The sequence below is a fragment of the Triturus cristatus genome, chromosome 4_1, assembly GCF_964204655.1.
Source record: "Triturus cristatus chromosome 4_1, aTriCri1.1, whole genome shotgun sequence".
NCBI lineage: Eukaryota > Metazoa > Chordata > Amphibia > Caudata > Salamandridae > Triturus > Triturus cristatus.
Genome location: NC_140585.1, coordinates 396270379 through 396289278, shown reverse-complemented (window position 1 = coordinate 396289278; position 18900 = coordinate 396270379). Strand labels below are relative to the sequence as shown.

The following is an 18900-nucleotide window of genomic DNA, read 5'->3' as shown; positions in this document are numbered from 1 at the left end:
TGTCGGGCGGGGCCGCTCCACTGCCCAAGCGGCCTCCGCCCGACTGGCCCCGCATACTTTGTCACCCAGGGGCCGCTCTACTGGCATCTGAGCGGCCCCCAACATTCTGCCGGCCCAGCGGGGAAACGCGTGACGCGCTCCTCCGCCGCACCGCTGTGCCTGCTGCCACTCCCCCCGCGACCCCCTCCGCCAACGCTTGGACATTCGGGGACAAAAAACCTAAACTATGTAAGCACTCCAGGTCACCAAACCTAAAATGGTGGCTGGGGAGGCACGAAATTGACCTAAATACCCCTTGGGCTACATCCTGATATTGGGCTACAATTGGGCTACTGAGCTACTCCCAATGTAGCCCAAAAACGTCTAAAATGGCCGCTCGCCGGCCACTCCCCCCCTTCCCAATATGCGGGGTTGGGCAGACCGCACCTTGCTGGGCTGCCCCCCAAGCTCCATTCTCCAACGCAGGGGCGTAGGAGACACTAAAATTCTGGGGGGGACGGGACAACCTTGTGCACTTTCCAGTGACCCTATACAAATCACCGCCCGTTAAACAAATACAATCGCATACTTTCGAAGTGAAATATTGAGAAAAGCAGGCATGTAGTCTCAGTTTGCATGTATGCTTTATTGTTATTTACATTCATATAGTAATGAGACCAAATGTTTAAAAAAACCATATATATGAATCTTGCATCTTAATGCACAAAGCAAACAAAGGCCGCTGACTTAGGGTGGGGGCGTCGTGTTTGCAAGTGCATTAGGGTTTGAAAAGTACCTGCTGCTGCATTCCTGGTCTCCAGCAATTTTCAGGCAACAATAAAAATGTGAAGATAACTTTGGTGATTAATGTTCTTTTTTGGAGAGAGATCGAAGGCTTGTCTAGTGAAAGTTTTAATTCAATAGGTCAGTGAGTTACTGCTTTTGTCTGAGATATTCTTTTGGTATTTGAAGTTTATAAGTTAAAATCCTAACATTGAACAGTGAGCTATTAACCGTCATCAAAGAGCTGCATAAAAACTTCAATGTATAGATTAGAACGTTATGATTTTTCCCCAGTCCTAATGTTGGAAAATGGGTTTATTAGGATAGAAATCAATTCTGATTATTGAAGAGAACCCCCCAACCATGGTGTTATGTTTTACATTCTGAGTTTGTGTTTCTCTAGTGTTGCAAAGCCGCCCTGGGCACTCCCCAACTTTTTGCTGACTGGCACTGGTGGTACCTGACTGACTGACCCTGGCCTCTGCGTAAACAGCCAGTGCTATTCTGAAAGAGGCACTTAAAAATACAGTGAAAACACCTACATACACTAGGGTGCACTATGGGTTAGGGTACCCCTATGATTGGCATGACCTCTCCTATAAGGCCCTAGTACATAATAGGGCAGGGGGATTAGAACTACTTTTAAGTCCCTAGAATATAATAAGGCATGGCAGTTTAGAGGCCAGCAGCCCTTTCTGCGCTTGCATGTGTGCACTGCTGAAGCCTGAGGTCAGTTTAAATCTAGCCCTGTGTTATAGGGCTGCTTTTAAAATGCAAATTGTACCCAAACTCGACTTTTGGGTTTGGGGAACTTACAAATTGATCAACTACAATGTTGGGGCAAAATTAAGTGGAAAAATGTTTTCCACTTAACTATGGCTGTATTATATTTGCCACATAATACATAATCTGCTGCATAATCTAACGATTTCCTCCAAAACAATTTTGTAGCTCAAACGGATCCCAAATTACTAAAAGAAATGTGACTTGTGTTGCTGTGAAGTTTAGGGCCCTTTGCAAAGGTTAGTAAAGAAAATAGTTCCTAAGAAAACAATTGGTCCCAGACACTCCTAATGACACTCAAATTAATACCTGTAGGAGAGTGTAGTATGCAATCAATTCATACAACCAAAAATGTATAATGTAAAGGCACATTCAACAGGGAAATCTCATAGATAAGAGGCCAACCAAAGTCAATTAAATTGCAAACATCAATTTATTTCCCGCTGAATCATATTCATAAAATGCAAACTTAGGGGCTGGCTACGATGGCAGGCGGACTTCAGCGCCATCGAATCGGGGAATGGGACCGCTGGCCTTCAAGGTGGAGGCCCCACGATAGGCATTACAATGCGACTGCCACTACTGTGTTCGCAGTGCCTATCTTTTACATTGCAGCAGGTGCTGCTGGCTGCATCATCCGCCGCAAAGTAAAAAAAAAAGGAACATGTTAAATATATCGGTGCCTGTCTCATGGTGCAGTGATATGTTGTGGGGCATCATAGATGCCCCCCAGGACCCATGTCTGAGGGCCAGGGGTAAAGGGGCCTGCTACGGGCCCCCAATGTCCCTTTCGCCAGCATATCCATGGCAGGTGAACTGCCATTGATAAGCTGGCGGGTAAGGGACATCGTAATCCCTGCTGCGGTGCATGGTAGGCACCACCAGCATTGTAGGAACCACGAGCCCCTCCACCACACCGGCGGGCTCAAGAAGCCCGTCGGGTGCGTGGTGGTTGGTCTTTCCGACCGCCAGGTAACCACCCGCCATTGTAATATGGCGGGCTGTGATGCAGTCACCAATGGCGGTGGGACCACCACCGACGGGGTGACGTGGCGGTCCCACTGCCATTATAAACACCCCTTAAGTTTGGTGTGCATGCAAATCCTACATTGCCAACCCCTGGCAAGTTGCACTGCTAGTGCTGGAAAAAGGCCAATGGAGGTACCAATGGGTGAGGTGGACTGGCCTCAAGGGTCTTGTGACCTCAGTGACAGATTCACTGTTGATCTAGGATGTGCTTCTTCATATGCCTGCCCGTAAGACTGGAAGTGAACTGCAGTATGGATTGTGGTGGACAGGTCCACCTGCGGGTCTATCGGGCATTCTAAGGTGTAGCATCGGAATAAGCTCTGTCAGGAGTGTGGTCTGGTGAACTGGTCATGAAGGTCTGAACTTGGTTCTCCAGTTCCAAATTCAGCAGCTCTGGCCAGAGTGCCACATTCTCTCCCACACTGAACACCGTACTGCCCCACTGAGAGAAACTCGCACTGCCTTCAGCACAACTCAATTGTGCTGCGACTAAATTTAAATTATGCACTAGACAACAGTAAAATGCTGCCTGAAAAAAAATGAATCACACCCTGGAAAAAGCAAACACTCATAGGGAATGAATGCAAGAATAAGCAAAGCATGTGAACTGTAATCAGAAAAAAAACATGGTTACCTTAACGGTTTTAAACTCATTATTCAGAAATCAGTAAGTGATTTTGCCTGAAAAGTTCAAGACATGGCTACAGGACCAGGAAGGGACCCCTTTCAATGTCCATTGCTTATATCCTTTCAAAATGTATGCAGTTTGGTTTAAAAAAGGCCACATCCCCAAACACAGAGCCGCATTTTATAAGCTAAAATAATTAAAAAGTTGAAAACGATCATATTAAACGTTTCCACTCTACCCATCAACCAGGTATTGCAGTCCCTTTAGGAATGGCGCACTTACCCACCCTGGGAAAACAATGTTGTTCAAAGAAAGAAGATAAAAAGAAAGTAGCGCTTTCACTGGCAAACTCTGTAAAGTGGCGCTAATGTGTGTGGGTGTAAATAACAGTCTGGCCTGTCTGCTGTCCACTCTGTATTGCTTTATTTAGGTATTTAACTATTTTTTCTCTCCATTCCGAGGTTTTTCTTTTCAATAGAAAACGGTCAGAAAATTAGGACATTTACATCCAAAGTGTTCAGCCTTTTTTGGATCAATTTCACAGGGGAACAAATAAAGAAAAGGAGAGGCAAGAGAGAGTACCTTAAGAGCTGCCTCTTGAAATCAGCACGTAAGCAGGAGCGAGACAGAGACAGAAAGAGATGGAGGAATAAAGAGAGGAGGGCAGCCGCCAGAGGCAGATCAGGAGTAGTGGACACGGTCCTTGCCATGAAGGAAAAGAGACCGCGTTTATTTTTTCTCTGTTCTCTGCCCTTCCCAGAACGGCTGAGCCTTCCTGCAGCATAACAGAAGGCAGAGGGCGGGTGGCCTCTGACTCCAGGCAGGTCAAGTGCAGGGCCATTAGGTAGCGCTTTCGCGTGCTAATGGCCCTGCGATAACAGAAGGGAGAGGGGAAATTCCTTTGTCCCCTCGTCCCCCCCCCCACCCTTGTCCCCCGTGTCCCCCCCACTCCAAAATCTGGGGGGGATATATCCCCCGCGTCCCCCACACTTCCTACGCCCATGCTCCAACGTCTCAATGAACGGCTGCGATAAGAAAAGCAAAATCTATACTATGTTCTGTGGAACTAGTTAAAACAAGTTCAATATTATTTTATGGTACGAGAGCAACCTCATCTCTCGCAATATGACGTCATTGAATGCCACCTTCCCAGATTCCAACCTGTCAACGCTAAACTACCGCGTGACGTCACGTCAACCATCACGTCAGCCAACGAGCGGCATGATTAGTTGAGAAGAGGCGAGGATTTGCTGATACAAGGCGTTGCTATCAATTTTCAGACAAGGGGCGTGGCTTTTATGTGCGGGGGCGGGATGAAGAGAGGGTCGGCGAGGACCGTTTGTCTTTAAGAAGCCGTATGACTCGAGATTGTGTGCTATTTATTTAGTTAATTCGTTTTCTGGGTGCGTTAGTTTGCCTGCCCGCTGCCACAATGAGCAACAAGTGAGCCTTTAGTGCTGTCCCTGCTTCTTTTTAGCTTGCCTCTTCCTGCCCCATTCTCTTCTTGTGAACCTCAATCCACCCTGGACTGACCATGTTCACGTCAGAGGGCGAATGGAGCCTGTCCTTCGCAGGCTGCGGCTTCCTAGGGGTGTACCAGGTCGGGGTGTCTAGCTGCCTGCTGGAGCGGGCCCCGCATCTCGTCTCTGGGGCCACGCGCATCTACGGGGCATCAGCCGGGGCGCTGAACGCCGCGGTGCTGGCATGCGGATGTTGCTTGGGTAAGGGCCTTCCTTACCTGTGTGTGATTCCAACGGTATTCTCATTTCTTGCACGAGGACTAGCGTTGTGCTACAGGCATGTCACTGCAGGCTTAGCGCTGCGCTCGGGTGTATCACTGAGACAGAACGTATGCGGTGATTAGGACCTGTGTTGATGTTAAATGCCAACTACCTTGTGATCTTCTCTTTGCGTTGGTAGTTTTGTGCAGTTTTTTTTAAATTAAATAGTATCTGTGGGCCTTGCCGTTTTAGATCGCAATTTTTTGCAGTTGGAAATTAAACTAGAGAAGGCTTAAACATTGATTAAATTGCGAGTTAATTCAAAACTACATAGAGCAATGAAGAGTTCAACGATAATTACCATGCTTAAAACTATCCTGGACGACACCTCTTTTTAGGTCCTGGCTATTGAAGGCTTTTGCTGTATGTTGTGTGTGTGTGTTTTTTTTTTTAAGACGTATTGTGAAAAATAGATTATATAGGAGTCAGACCTTGCTCACAACTGGACTGCTTTGTTGTGTATATTGATTGATGTGGATATCTAGATTAGATGGCGTTCCTCCCTATTTTTGTGTTTTTCCTGCCCACGGGCATTTCAATCGGTTTTGTTTGATTGGTTGAATTGCATCCTTCCTTTGCTTACTTGAGGGACTTTTTTTTTCTTTTTCCTTTTCTTTACTCAATGGGACTGCATTTGTTTCCTTGTTCCTCCTGCATCACTGAACTTTCTGCTTTTTTCACTTTATGCATTATTAATCCAACACCCGCCTACTATCTATTTCTCACCCTCCCTTGCTCATCCGTTGCTCAACAGTCCTGCTGATATTGTTTTACTTTGTTAACTTTTAATTTGCAGTTCTTTAATGGCTGTTGTGCATGTTTGAACGGTAATTTAAAACAAGCATTTGCAATGCAATAGGTCTCGCACTTACGCAAGTTTGAGCTCTTGGCATTGTATATGAAAATGCCTCTTATTTATTTTTTGGTATTTAAAACATAAATAAAAGCATTGCCATTTACAATGCTAAAAGCTTAAACTCTCGCAAATGCGATACATATTGCTTTGCAAATGCTTGTTTTAGAAAGCTGCGTTGTAATTGGCTAAAAACGTAATGCTGCCTTTAGGCTATTCTATCAGTTCAGTCTGTTTTAAATGTATTCACACCTTGTGCTTCAAGAAATAAACATGTGCCAAGCAGTGTGGCGTGGTGTGAAATGTTGCAATTGTTTCTTAAATGTACTTCTGTTAGAGACTGCGGCAGCACACTTAAAAGTTGGGATATAAGGATGTAGGGTATAACAAAGCTCCATGTTCCTTTGTCGTGACCCGTGGCTTAATGTGTGAGCAGTAACTGAGCCAGTGTACAACTGTTGACTGTTATCAGTTCCTCCCTGCCCCAAGAAGTCTGGCGTGGTGTCAAAAGTTCCAATTGTTTAGACTGTGGCAGCATAATAAAAGACATGTGGCCTGGCACTTAAGATTGCTATCTCCTTGAGAAGTTGCTGTTCTGTCCCATAGGAGCAGGGAAAAGACCATTCCATGTAGGCAGAAGGAAAACGGAAGGTTTATAAGGAGGTGCATTTTCGTATGGTACCGTATGAAAAAAATGTGTAGATTTCTGTTATCAGAATTAAGTGTTTATAATTTGGAATAAATGAAAGCATTTTTTGTAGATGTTTTCCTATATGTTAGACGAGGCAGGGTAGCCATGTGTTAGGTGTGGCCAGAGTCACACTGATTTATGGTGGGGCTCCCATTCACCAAACTTTAAAGTTTTTAATCCACTATAGAAATATTGTACAAAGAAAATTGTATATTTCTTAGTATATTTGTGTAACGTTTATGTTGTACAGTGGCATGCAGGTTTCTAACAACGCGCCTTTATTAAAACTCCTTTTTTTGTCATTTCAATTTTGACAGTTGTTCCCTCTTACTTCTATGTATCACACCATATCCGTTGCTTCTGGCCCCCTGCGTGTGGGAGCAGTGAAATATGAAGCGCTGTAAGCCAAAGCAGAATTTTAAATGTGACCTTATTAACCTCGCAGGCTCCTTAAGTATATGCAGCACGGACACCTCTGAGGGGAAACCGCAATCAAGGAGGATGGTTCTGTCTGGCTTCTGCCCTAGTGGCGCCTCTGGTCTGTCTCCTGCTGACACTTGTTAATTTAGCATTTCTAATGTAATTGCAAAGAAGCCCGCTGTCTTCATGCTTGAACCACAGTTACTATTTCCCATATCTCTAGTGTCAAGAAGGCAATATTTACTTAATTTTAATGTACTTGCTTTCGGCCTTGATTCCTTTATATGTGTAACTGTAGTATACTTCGATCACACTACAAAAGGATGCAACAAGGATACTGTAAAGAAAGTTTATATTTGCCTGTGGAACATTCCTGTGGTATGGTGAGCCAGTGAGAGTGAGTCAATGAGTGAGTGAGAGTGAGTCAGTGAGAGTGAGTCAATTAGTGAGTGAGTCAATTAGTGAGTGCGTCAATCAGTGAGAGTGCGTCAATCAGTGAGAGTGCGTCAATCAGTGAGAGTGCGTCAATCAGTGAGAGTGCGTCAATCAGTGAGAGTGCGTCAATCAGTGAGAGTGAGTCAATTAGTGAGAGTGAGTCAGTGAGAGTGAGTCAATTAGTGAGAGTGACTCAGTGAGAGTGAGTTAATTAGTGAGCAAGTGAGCCAGTGAGAGTGAGTCAATTAGTGAGAGAGAGTGTGAGTCAATTAGTGAGTCATTGAGAGTGAGTCAATTAGTAATTGAGTCTGTGAGAGTGAGTCAATTAGTGAGAGTGAGCCAGTGAGAGTGAGTCAATTAGTGAGTCAGTGAGAGTAAGCCAGTGAGAGTGTGCCAGTGAGAGTGAGCCAATGAGTCAGGGAGTGAGAGTGAGTTTGTGAGAGTGAGTCTGTGAGTGTGGAAATTAGTGAGAGAGTGAGTCAATTAGTGAGAGAGTGACTCAGTGAGTGAGTCAATTAGTGAGTGCGTCAGTGAGAGTGAGTCAATTAGTGATAGTGAGTCAGTGAGTGAGTCATGAGAGAGAGAGTCAGTGTGAGTGAGTCAATTAGTGAGAGAATGACTCAGTGAGTGAGTCAATCAGCGAGTGAGTCAGTGAGAGTGAGTCAATTAGTGAGAGTGCGTCAGTTAGTGAGTTATGAGAGAGAGTGAGTCAGTGTGAGTGAGTCAATTAGTAAGAGAGTGACTCAGTGAGAGTGAGTAAATTAGTGAGCCAGTGAGAGTGAGTCAATTAGTGAGAGAGAGTGAGTCAGTGAGAGTGAGTCAATTAGTGAGTCATTGAGAGTGAGTCAATTAGTGTGAGTCAGTGAGACTGAGTCAATTAGTGAGAGTGAGTCATGAGAGAGTGAGTCATTGAGAGTGAGCCAATTAGTGAGTGAGTCAGTGAGAGCGAGTCAATTAGTGAGATTGAGAGAGAGAGTCAGCGAGTGAGTCAATTAGTGAGTCAGTGAGAGTGAGTCAATTAGTGAGAGTGAGTCAATTAGTGAGAGTGTGTCAGTGAGTGTGTCAGTGAGTGTGTCAGTGAGAGTGTGTCAGTGAGAGTGTGTCAGTGAGAGTGGCAATTAGGGAGAGAGTGACTCAGTGAGTCAATTAGTGAGTGAGAGTGAGTCAATTAGTGATAGTGAGTCAGTGAAAGTGAGTCATGAGAGAGAGTGAGTCAGTGAGAGTGAGTCAATTAGTGAGTCATTGAGTGAGTCACTTAGTGAGTGTGTCAGTGAGAGTGAGTCAATTAGTGAGTGTGTCGGTGAGAGTGAGTCAATTAGTGAGTCCGTGAGAGTAAGTCAGTGAGCTAGTGAGTGAGTCAATTAGTGAGAGAGTGTGTGTCAGTGAGAGTGAGTCCATTTTTGAGTCATTGAGAGTGAGTCAATTAGTGAGTGAGTCAGTGAGAGCGAGTTAATTAGTGAGATTGAGTCAGTGAGAGTGAGTCATGAGAGAGAGAGAGTCAGTGAGAGTGAGTCAATTAGTGAGAGAGTGACTCAGTGAGAGTGAGTAAATTTGTGAGCAAGTGAGCCAGTGAGAGTGAGTCAATTAGTGAGAGGGAGAGAGTGAGTCAGTGAGAGTGAGTCAATTAGTGAGTGAGTCAGTGAGTGAGTCAATTAGTGAGAGTGAGTCAGAGTGAGTTAATTAGTGAGCAAGTGAGCCAGTGAGAGAGTCAATTAGTGAGAGAGAGTGTGAGTCAATTAGTGAGTCATTGAGAGTGAGTCAATTAGTGAGTCTGTGAGAGTAAGCCAGTGAGAGTGTGCCAGTGAGAGTGAGCCAATGAGTCAGGGAGTGAGAGTGAGTTTGTGAGAGTGAGTCTGTGAGTGTGGAAATTAGTGAGAGAGTGAGTCAATTAGTGAGAGAGTGACTCAGTGAGTGAGTCAATTAGTGAGTGCGTCAGTGAGAGTGACTCAATTAGTGATAGTGAGTCAGTGAGTGAGTCATGAGAGAGCGAGTGAGTCAGTGAGAGTGAGTCAATTAGTGAGAGAGTGACTCAGTGAGTGAATCAATCAGCGAGTGAGTCAGTGAGAGTGAGTCAATTAGTGAGAGTGAGTCAGTTAGTGAGTTATGAGAGAGAGAGAGTGAGTCAGTGAGAGTGAGTCAATTAGTGAGAGAGTGACTCAGTGAGAGTGAGTAAATTTGTGAGCAAGTGAGCCAGTGAGAGTGAGTCAATTAGTGTGAGGGAGAGAGGGAGTCAGTGAGAGTGAGTCAATTAGTGAGTCATTGAGAGTGAGTCAATTAGTAAGTGAGTCTGTGTGAGTGAGTCAATTAGTGAGAGAGTCAGTGAGAGTGAGTCATGAGAGAGAGTGAGTCAGAGTGAGTCAATTAGTGAGTCATTGAGAGTGAGTCAATTAGTGAGTGAGTCAGTGAGTCAATTAGTGAGAGTGAGTCAGTGAGAGTGAGCCTGTGAGAGTGAGCCTGTGAGAGTGAGCCTGTGAGAGTGAGCCTGTGAGAGTGAGCCTGTGAGAGTGAGCCTGTGAGAGTGAGTCTGTGAGAGTGTCTGTGAGAGTGAGTCTGTGAGAGTGAGTCTGTGAGAGTGAGTCTGTGAGAGTGAGTCTGTGAGAGTGAGTCTGTGAGAGTGAGTCTGTGAGAGTGAGTCTGTGAGAGTGAGTCTGTGAGAGTGAGTCTGTGAGAGTGAGTCTGTGAGAGTGAGTCTGTGAGTGAGTCTGTGAGAGTGAGTCTGTGAGTGAGTCTGTGAGTGAGTCTGTGAGTGAGTCTGTGAGTGAGTCTGTGAGTGAGTCTGTGAGTGAGTTTGTGAGTGAGTCTGTGAGAGTGAGCCTGTGAGAGTGAGTCAATTAGTGAGTCTGAGAGTGAGTCTGTGAGAGTGAGTCAATTAGTGAGTCAATTAGTGAGTCAATTAGTGAGTCAATTAGTGAGTCAATTAGTGAGTCAATTAGTGAGTCTGTGAGAGTGAGTCAATTAGTGAGTCTGTGAGAGTGAGTCAATTAGTGAGTCTGTGAGAGTGAGTCAATTAGTGAGTCTGTGGGAGTGAGTCAATTAGTGAGTCTGTGGGAGTGAGTCAATTAGTGAGTCTGTGGGAGTGAGTCAGTGAGAGTGAGTCTGTGAGAGTGAGTCAATTAGTGAGTGAGTCAGTGAGAGAGTCAATTAGTGAGTGTCAGTGAGAGTGAGTCAATTAGTGAGTGAGTCAATTAGTGAGTGAGTCAATTAGTGAGTGAGTCAATTAGTGAGTCAATTAGTGAGTGAGTCAGTGAGAGTGAGTCAATTAGTGAGTGAGTCAGTGAGAGTCAATTAGTGAGTGAGTCAGTGAGAGTGAGTCAATTAGTGAGTGAGTCAGTGAGAGTCAATTAGTGAGTCAATTAGTGAGTGAGTCAGTGAGAGTGAGTCAATTAGTGAGTCAGTGAGAGTGAGTCTGTGAGAGTGAGTCAATTAGTGAGTCTGTGAGAGTGAGTCAATTAGTGAGTCTGTGAGTGAGTCAATTAGTGAGTCTGTGAGAGTTAGTCAATTAGTGAGTCTGTGGGAGTGAGTCAATTAGTGAGTCTGTGGGAGTGAGTCAATTAGTGAGTCTGTGGGAGTGAGTCAGTGAGAGTGAGTCTGTGAGAGTGAGTCAATTAGTGAGTGAGTCAGTGAGAGAGTCAATTAGTGAGTGTCAGTGAGAGTGAGTCAATTAGTGAGTGAGTCAATTAGTGAGTGAGTCAATTAGTGAGTGAGTCAATTAGTGAGTGTCAGTGAGAGTGAGTCAATTAGTGAGTGAGTCAATTAGTGAGTGAGTCAATTAGTGAGTGAGTCAATTAGTGAGTGAGTCAATTAGTGAGTGAGTCAATTAGTGAGTCTGTGAGTGAGTCAATTAGTGAGTGAGTCAATTAGTGAGTCAATTAGTGAGTGAGTCAGTGAGAGTGAGTCAATTAGTGAGTGAGTCAGTGAGAGTCAATTAGTGAGTGAGTCAGTGAGAGTGAGTCAATTAGTGAGTGAGTCAGTGAGTCAATTAGTGAGTCAATTAGTGAGTGAGTCAGTGAGAGTGAGTCAATTAGTGAGTCAGTGAGAGTGAGTCAGTGAGAGTGAGTCAATTAGTGAGTCAATTAGTGAGTGAGTCAGTGAGAGTGAGTCAATTAGTGAGTGAGTCAGTGAGAGTCAATTAGTGAGTCAATTAGTGAGTGAGTCAGTGAGAGTGAGTCAATTAGTGAGTGTGTCAGTGAGAGTCAATTAGTGAGTCAATTAGTGAGAGAGTGACTGAGTGAGTCAATTAGTGAGTGAGTCAGTGAGTGAGTCAATTAGTGATAGTGAGTCAGTGATAGTGAGTCAGTGTGAGTGAGTCAACCTATGGCATAAGTGGGTTTTTTTTCAAGTCACTGCTTATGGCACGGAGCAAGGGAAAAGAGTAACTAAAGTAACCATTAATCTCCACTTAATGTGAGTAGATTATATAAATTAACCACAGTTACTATTTCCCACATCTCTAGTGTCAAGTAGGCAATATTTACTTCATTTTAATGTACTTGCTTTTGGCCTTGATTCCTTTATATGTGTAACTGTAGTATACTTCGATCACACTACAAAAGAATGCAACAAGAATATTGTAAAGAAAGTTTATATTTGCCTGTGGAACATTCCTGTGGTATGGTGAGCCAGTGAGAGTGAGTCAATGAGTGAGAGTGAGTCAGTGAGAGTGAGTCAATCAGTAAGAGTGAGTCAATTAGTGAGTGAGTCAGTGAGAGTGAGTCAATTAGTGAGAGAGTGACTCAGTGAGAGTGAGTCAATTAGTGAGAGTGAGTCAGTGAGAGTGAGTCAATTAGTGAGAGAGTGACTCAGTGAGAGTGAGTCAATTAGTGAGAGTGAGTCAGTGAGAGTGAGTCAATTAGTGAGAGAGTGACTCAGTGAGAGTGAGTTAATTAGTGAGCAAGTGAGCCAGTGAGACTGAGTCAATTAGTGAGAGAGAGTGACTCAGTGAGTGAGTCAATTAGTGAGTCATTGACAGTGAGTCAATTAGTGAGTGAGTCAGTGAGACTAAGTCAATTAGTGATAGTGAGTCAGTGAGAGTGAGTCATAAGAGAGAGAGTGACTCAGTGACAGTGAGTCAATTAGTGAGTCATTGAGAGTGAGTCAATTAGTGAGTGAGTCAGTGAGACTGAGTCAATTAGTGAGAGTGAGCCAGTGAGAGTGAGCCAATGAGTGAGTGAGAGTGAGTCTGTGAGAGTGAGTCTATGAGAGTGTGGAAATTAGTGAGAGAGTGAGTCAATTAGTGAGAGAGTGACTCAGTGAGTCAGTGAGAGTGAGTCAATTAGTGATAGTGAGTCAGTGAGTGAGTCATGAGAGAGAGAGTGAGTCAGTGTGAGTGAGTCAATTGGTGAGCCAGTGAGAGTGAGCCAGTGAGAGTGAGCCAATGAGTGAGTCTGTGAGAGTGAGTCTGTGAGAGTGTGGAAATTAGTGAGAGAGTGAGTCAATTAGTGAGAGAGTGACTCCGTGAGTGAGTCAATTAGTGAGTGAGTCAGTGAGAGTGAGTCATGAGAGAGAGAGTGAGTCAGTGTGAGTGAGTCAATTAGTGAGAGAGTGACTCAGTGAGTGAGTCAATCAGCGAGTGAGTCAGTGAGAGTGAGTCAATTAGTGAGAGTGAGTCAGTGAGAGTGAGTTATGAGAGAGAGAGTGAGTCAGTGAGAGTGAGTCAGTGAGAGTGAGTCAATTAGTGAGAGTGAGTCAGTGAGAGAGTCAATTAGTGAGTCAATTAGTGAGTGAGTCAGTGAGAGTGAGTCAATTAGTGAGTCAGTGAGAGTGAGTCAGTGAGAGTGAGTCAGTGAGAGTGAGTCAGTGAGAGTGAGTCAGTGAGAGTGAGTCAGTGAGAGTGAGTCAGTGAGAGTGAGTCAGTGAGAGTGAGGCAATTAGTGAGTTCAGTGAGAGTGAGGCAATTAGCGAGTCATTGAGAGTGAGTCAATTAGTGAGTGAGTCAATTAGTGAGTGAGTCAATTAGTGAGTGAGTCAATTAGTGAGTGAGTCAATTAGTGAGTGAGTCAATTAGTGAGTGAGTCAATTAGTGAGTGAGTCAATTAGTGAGTGAGTCAATTAGTGAGTGAGTCAATTAGTGAGTGAGTCAATTAGTGAGAGAGTGACTGAGTGAGTCAATTAGTGAGTGAGTCAATTAGTGAGAGAGTCAATTAGTGAGAGAGTCAATTAGTGAGAGAGTGAGTGAGTCAGTCAATTAGTGAGAGAGTGACTGAGTGAGTCAGTCAATTAGTGAGAGAGTGACTGAGTGAGTCAGTCAATTAGTGAGAGAGTGACTGAGTGAGTCAGTCAATTAGTGAGAGAGTGACTGAGTGAGTCAGTGTGAGTGAGTCAACCTATGGCATAAGTGATCTTTTTTCAAGTCACTGCTTATGGCACGGAGCAAGGGAAAAGAGTAACTAAAGTAACCATTAATCGCCACTTAATGTGAATAGATTATATAAATTAACCACAGTTACTATTTCCCACATCTCTAGTGTCAAGTAGGCAATATTTACTTCATTTTAATGTACTTGCTTTCGGCCTTGATTCCTTTATATGTGTAACTGTAGTATACTTCGATCACACTACAAAAGGATGCAACAAGAATACTGTAAAGAAAGTTTATATTTGCCTGTGGAACATTCCTGTGGTATGGTGAGCCAGTGAGAGTGAGTCAATGAGTGAGTGAGAGTGAGTCACTGAGAGTGAGTCAATGAGTGAGAGAGTGAGTCAGTGAGAGTGAGTCAATTAGTGAGTGAGTCAGTGAGAGTGAGTCAATTAGTGAGAGTGAGTCAATTAGTGAGAGTGAGTCAGTGAGAGTGAGTCAATTAGTGAGAGAGTGACTCAGTGAGAGTGAGTTAATTAGTGAGAGTGAGTCAGTTAGTGAGTTATGAGAGACAGAGAGTGAGTCAGTGAGAGTGAGTCAATTAGTGAGAGAGTGACTCAGTGAGAGTGAGTCAATTAGTGAGAGTGAGTCAGTGAGAGTGAGTCAATTAGTGATAGAGTGACTCAGTGAGAGTGAGTTAATTAGTGAGCAAGTGAGCCAGTGAGAGTGAGTCAATTAGTGAGAGAGAGTGACTCAGTGAGTGAGTCAATTAGTGAGTCATTGGCAGTGAGTCAATTAGTGAGTGAGTCAGTGAGACTAAGTCAATTAGTGAGAGTGAGTCAGTGAGAGTGAGTCATAAGAGAGAGAGTGACTCAGTGACAGTGAGTCAATTAGTGAGTCATTGAGAGTGAGTCAATTAGTGAGTGAGTCAGTTAGACTGAGTCAATTAGTGAGAGTGAGCCAGTGAGAGTGAGTCAATTAGTGAGCCAGTGAGAGTGAGCCAGTGAGAGTGAGCCAATGAGTGAGTGAGAGTGAGTCTGTGAGAGTGAGTCTGTGAGAGTGTGGAAATTAGTGAGAGAGTGAGTCAATTAGTGAGAGAGTGACTCAGTGAGTGAGTCAGTGAGAGTGAGTCAATTAGTGATAGTGAGTCAGTGAGAGTGAGTCATGAGAGAGAGAGTGAGTCAGTGTGAGTGAGTCAATTAGTGAGCCAGTGAGCCAGTGAGAGTGAGCCAATGAGTGAGTGAGAGTGAGTCTGTGAGAGTGTGGAAATTAGTGAGAGAGAGTCAATTAGTGAGAGAGTGACTCAGTGAGTGAGTCAATTAGTGAGTGAGTCAGTGAGAGTGAGTCATGAGAGAGAGAGAGTGAGTCAGTGTGAGTGAGTCAATCAGCGAGTGAGTCAGTGAGAGTGAGTCAATTAGTGAGAGTGAGTCAGTGAGAGTGAGTCAATTAGTGAGAGTGACTCAGTGAGAGTGAGTAAATTAGTGAGCCAGTGAGAGTGAGTTAATTAGTGAGAGAGAGTGAGTCAGTGAGAGTGAGTCAATTAGTGAGTGAGTCAGTGAGAGTGAGTGAGTCAATTAGTGAGTGTCAGTGAGAGTGAGTCAATTAGTGAGTCATTGAGAGTGAGTCAATTAGTGAGTGTGTCAGTGAGAGTGAGTCAATTAGTGAGTCCGTGAGAGTAAGTCAGTGAGAGTGAGTCAGTTAGTGAGAGAGTGAGTCAATTAGTGAGAGAGTGAGTCAATTAGTGAGAGAGTGACTCAGTGAGTCAATTAGTGAGTCCGTGAGAGTAAGTCAGTGAGAGTGAGCCAGTGAGTGAGTCAATTAGTGAGAGAGTGAGTGAGTCAGTGAGAGTGAGTCAATTAGTGAGTCATTGAGAGTGAGTCAATTAGTGAGTGAGTCAGTGAGAGCGAGTTAATTAGTGAGATTGAGTCAGTGAGAGTGAGTCATGAGAGAGAGAGTCAGTGAGAGTGAGTCATGAGAGAGAGAGAGAGTGTCAGTGAGAGTGAGTCAATTAGTGAGAGAGTGACTCAGTGAGAGTGAGTCAATTTGTGAGCAAGTGAGCCAGTGAGAGTGAGTCAATTAGTGAGAGAGAGAGAGTGAGAGTGAGTCAATTTAGTGAGTCTGTGAGAGTGAGTCAATTAGTGAGAGTGAGTCAGTGAGAGTGAGTCATGAGAGAGAGAGTGAGTCAGTGAGAGTGAGTCATGAGAGAGAGAGTGAGTCAGTGAGAGTGAGTCAATTAGATAGTCATATGCCTTGAGATCAGCACTATCCTTTTTGGCTGCATATAAACTGTCTTTGATCTGCACGCAAGCCTTGTGGTTTTCTTTTGTGAAATTTGTGTGGAACTTTTTATCACATTTCAGCTGCATGTCCCTGTTTGATCATGCATGTGATTGAGAGCCCATGACTATGTGCTTTAAACAAGGAAGTCGCACAAAAACAACTCTTTGTTCCACAGGCCATACGATCTTCTGTGTTCTTAGATAATGTTGCTACCGAAATGCGGAAGTTTTTTTATCTGACTTGTATTTCATCATTATTAAGTACTCATTGAGGCAGACATTAATTTAAAGCTACATCATTACTGAACAGAGCCCCAGAGTGAGACGCTCTTAACGTATCAGCTGGCACATAGTCTTTTCACTGTATGCTCTTTCAGCAGCATAAACCGAAAGTCCGTGGGGCACTGACAGAGCTGAAGTGGGTGACTGGTGGCCTGCTGGTTCTGTTGAAGCAGTAAAATAAAAAAGCCATTAATCAAGCATGATGGCTCTGTCTCCCTTCACGCCCAGGGAGGAGGGAAGGGCTGGGTGAGAAGGGAGGGGGGAATGCAAGGGTCAAAGCAGGCGAAAGTGAAAGTAATCAAGCAGAGCATCAAAGGGCTTGGTGAGAAGGGAGGGGGGAATGCAATGAGCAGAGGAGCAGCTGTGCACGTGCATGTGATCTCGTGCACTCAAGGTTTAGGCCAGCCAAAAGACTGTGGGTAGCACTTTGAAAATCCCACATATAAAATGTCTCTTCGAGCCTTTGGCTCGCGAGACCTAAAAATGACAATTGCCTCTGGTGCGTCATGGCCTAAGCGCACATCATGGGAGGATGCATAGGTATCAGTGGTCAACTTGGAATGCCTTTTTCTTTAATACAATACCCATTGCAATATGGTCATCCATGGGTCAGAATATAGGGTTCAAGAAGAATTGGTGGACATTTGCGCATTAGTTGATGCTCAACTTACTGTTCAATTATTTCACCCACTTGACTTTTCTTTCAACTTGAGTAGTGCAATGCGTAAGAGCAGGTGTCTCAAATTGGAGTTCTCTGCTACCTCCCTGCAGATTGATGCACGATTATTATTTTTTTCTTTTAGTATATTGGCAGGTGCTGGGCTTCTGATTATCAATATACACCATCTTGCCGTTAAGTATCTCAAGACAGATTGCATGCTCATCCTCTTACATGGAGCTGCTTCTTCATGTGGAACTGCTATCTCAAGACAAACCTGTAACGTTTACTGTAAACCTGAAAGACGATGTGTCTTGATTTTGTAGATGAAGGCATTATTTATGATTGCAAACACAAGGAGATGATGGACGGAGCGCAGAAGCTTTTCAGATACTCACTCCCAGTCACAGATCTGGGTTGAATCCATCATCGTTCTTTAGCTCACTTCGCCATCCCAGTTCAGACACAGCTATATGTAAATCAGTCTTGACCCTGTGCCCCATGGGAACAGTCCAGCCCGAACTGCCAAGCCATGTCTTCCCTGGACCAGAAACAACCATCCTGGGACCGGTTTCGGGCTAACAGCCCTCATCAGCTAGCTTGAGTTCAGTGGCAAAGTGAGCAAGGGACCCACGTCTGGGCATACCCTGCCCACTTAGGGCGAACAAAGCAAACACAACTATGATTGATCTTTCATTTATTTGAATTGCTCATTGCCTGTTGAATTGATGAGGTGTTTTCCATGTTGGGTGGAGGTGGGGAATGTTGCAAGTTAGGCCTCTTGCTGGTATATGGTTGGTAGGGAATGCCATTTTGGACGATCAAGTTTTAAAAGCATTTCTGAATTGTTGGAGGTTGGGGCTCCTGTGCAGTTCAGTGTGGTACATGAGGTGAAGAGGTAGTTCCAATTAGCTGGTTCCTAGACTGTAAATGTTCTGCCTTTTATGGAGGACATATTGATGTGCTTGAGGACTATTATCATCTTATGAGCCCAAAGGGATTTTGGCCAGCCCAGTGCCCGTTGAACGGGTTGGGCAGCCTGTGGACCAGCCGAGCGGGGACCCGGAATTGGGGGGGGGGGGGGGGGGTCTCACTAAATAAGAGCATTAATAATAATCACTTACATAGATGTGAGTGATCACTTTTGTGCAAGCATATCCTGAACATGAATCAACAAACCTTTTGTGAAGTCAGAAAACTGCTGTCCTATTAATTTAGGATTTCTTGTGAACTTTCTATTGCTGCAGGTTTTGTGTGTATGTGGGTTTGGAAGACGTGTCCTCATACGGCATAAGAGAAAAGCGGCAAACGATTGTGTGATGTTCAGGGAATAAACTATAGGTACAGTAATTGATGCCAATCATCAGCCTGACATACGTTTGAGAACAGGATGAAGCTAGACTGACGATTGGGAACCAGAGTTGAAAAGCGCTGATATTTTTTCATCGGTGATTGTGTATGTCCTAGCAAGGTGCGATACTGGTCAATAGCCTGTCGTGGTTTTGAGTTCAGCAAGGTACACAAACCATTACTTTGATGTCCATAACGAGATTACCATTGAGTAGATGTAGGGGGTCTCAGTCATTTAAATTACGCCACTCATGCAAATCTTTAGCTATAATTGTAACACGCAACTTGTAGTACCGGAGGACTTTCAGTGGGTTGGGTACTGGCTGGTCTTAGTCCTGGCAGTAATTAAAACAAGCATTGGCATAGCCAATAGGTCTCGCCTTTGGGAGCTTAGAAGTATTTAGCCATGCAACAGTTGCATAACTAAATACTTTTAAGGTCCCAAAAGCGAGACCTATTGGCTATGCCAAGCAGCCGTGCGGCCGCGAAAGTGATCGCGATCAAACATCAAAGCGGCCGTGAAAGTAATCGTGGTAAACCGCGGCGCGCGTGCCCGCGCACATGCACTGTTGCTCTAGGCTGGCCTGGTAGCATTTTTGGAGCCCTCTCAATAAGTCTCGCCAGATCAGCGCATGCGCTGGGTCAGGCGAGACC

At 44.4% G+C, this 18900-nt stretch overlaps 1 protein-coding gene across 1 annotated transcript in view; it reads left to right on the top strand.

Moving 5' to 3' along the window:
* The first annotated feature begins 4486 nt into the window (after positions 1-4486).
* LOC146855000 (patatin-like phospholipase domain-containing protein 2) overlaps positions 4487-18900 on the top strand; it is a 312239-nt gene continuing 297825 nt past the window's right edge. The window contains exon 1 of the mRNA XM_085652465.1: positions 4487-4923. Coding sequence (XP_085508591.1) covers positions 4737-4923 — 187 coding nt within the window. The 5' untranslated portion in view covers positions 4487-4736. The remainder of the gene's footprint in view (positions 4924-18900) is intronic.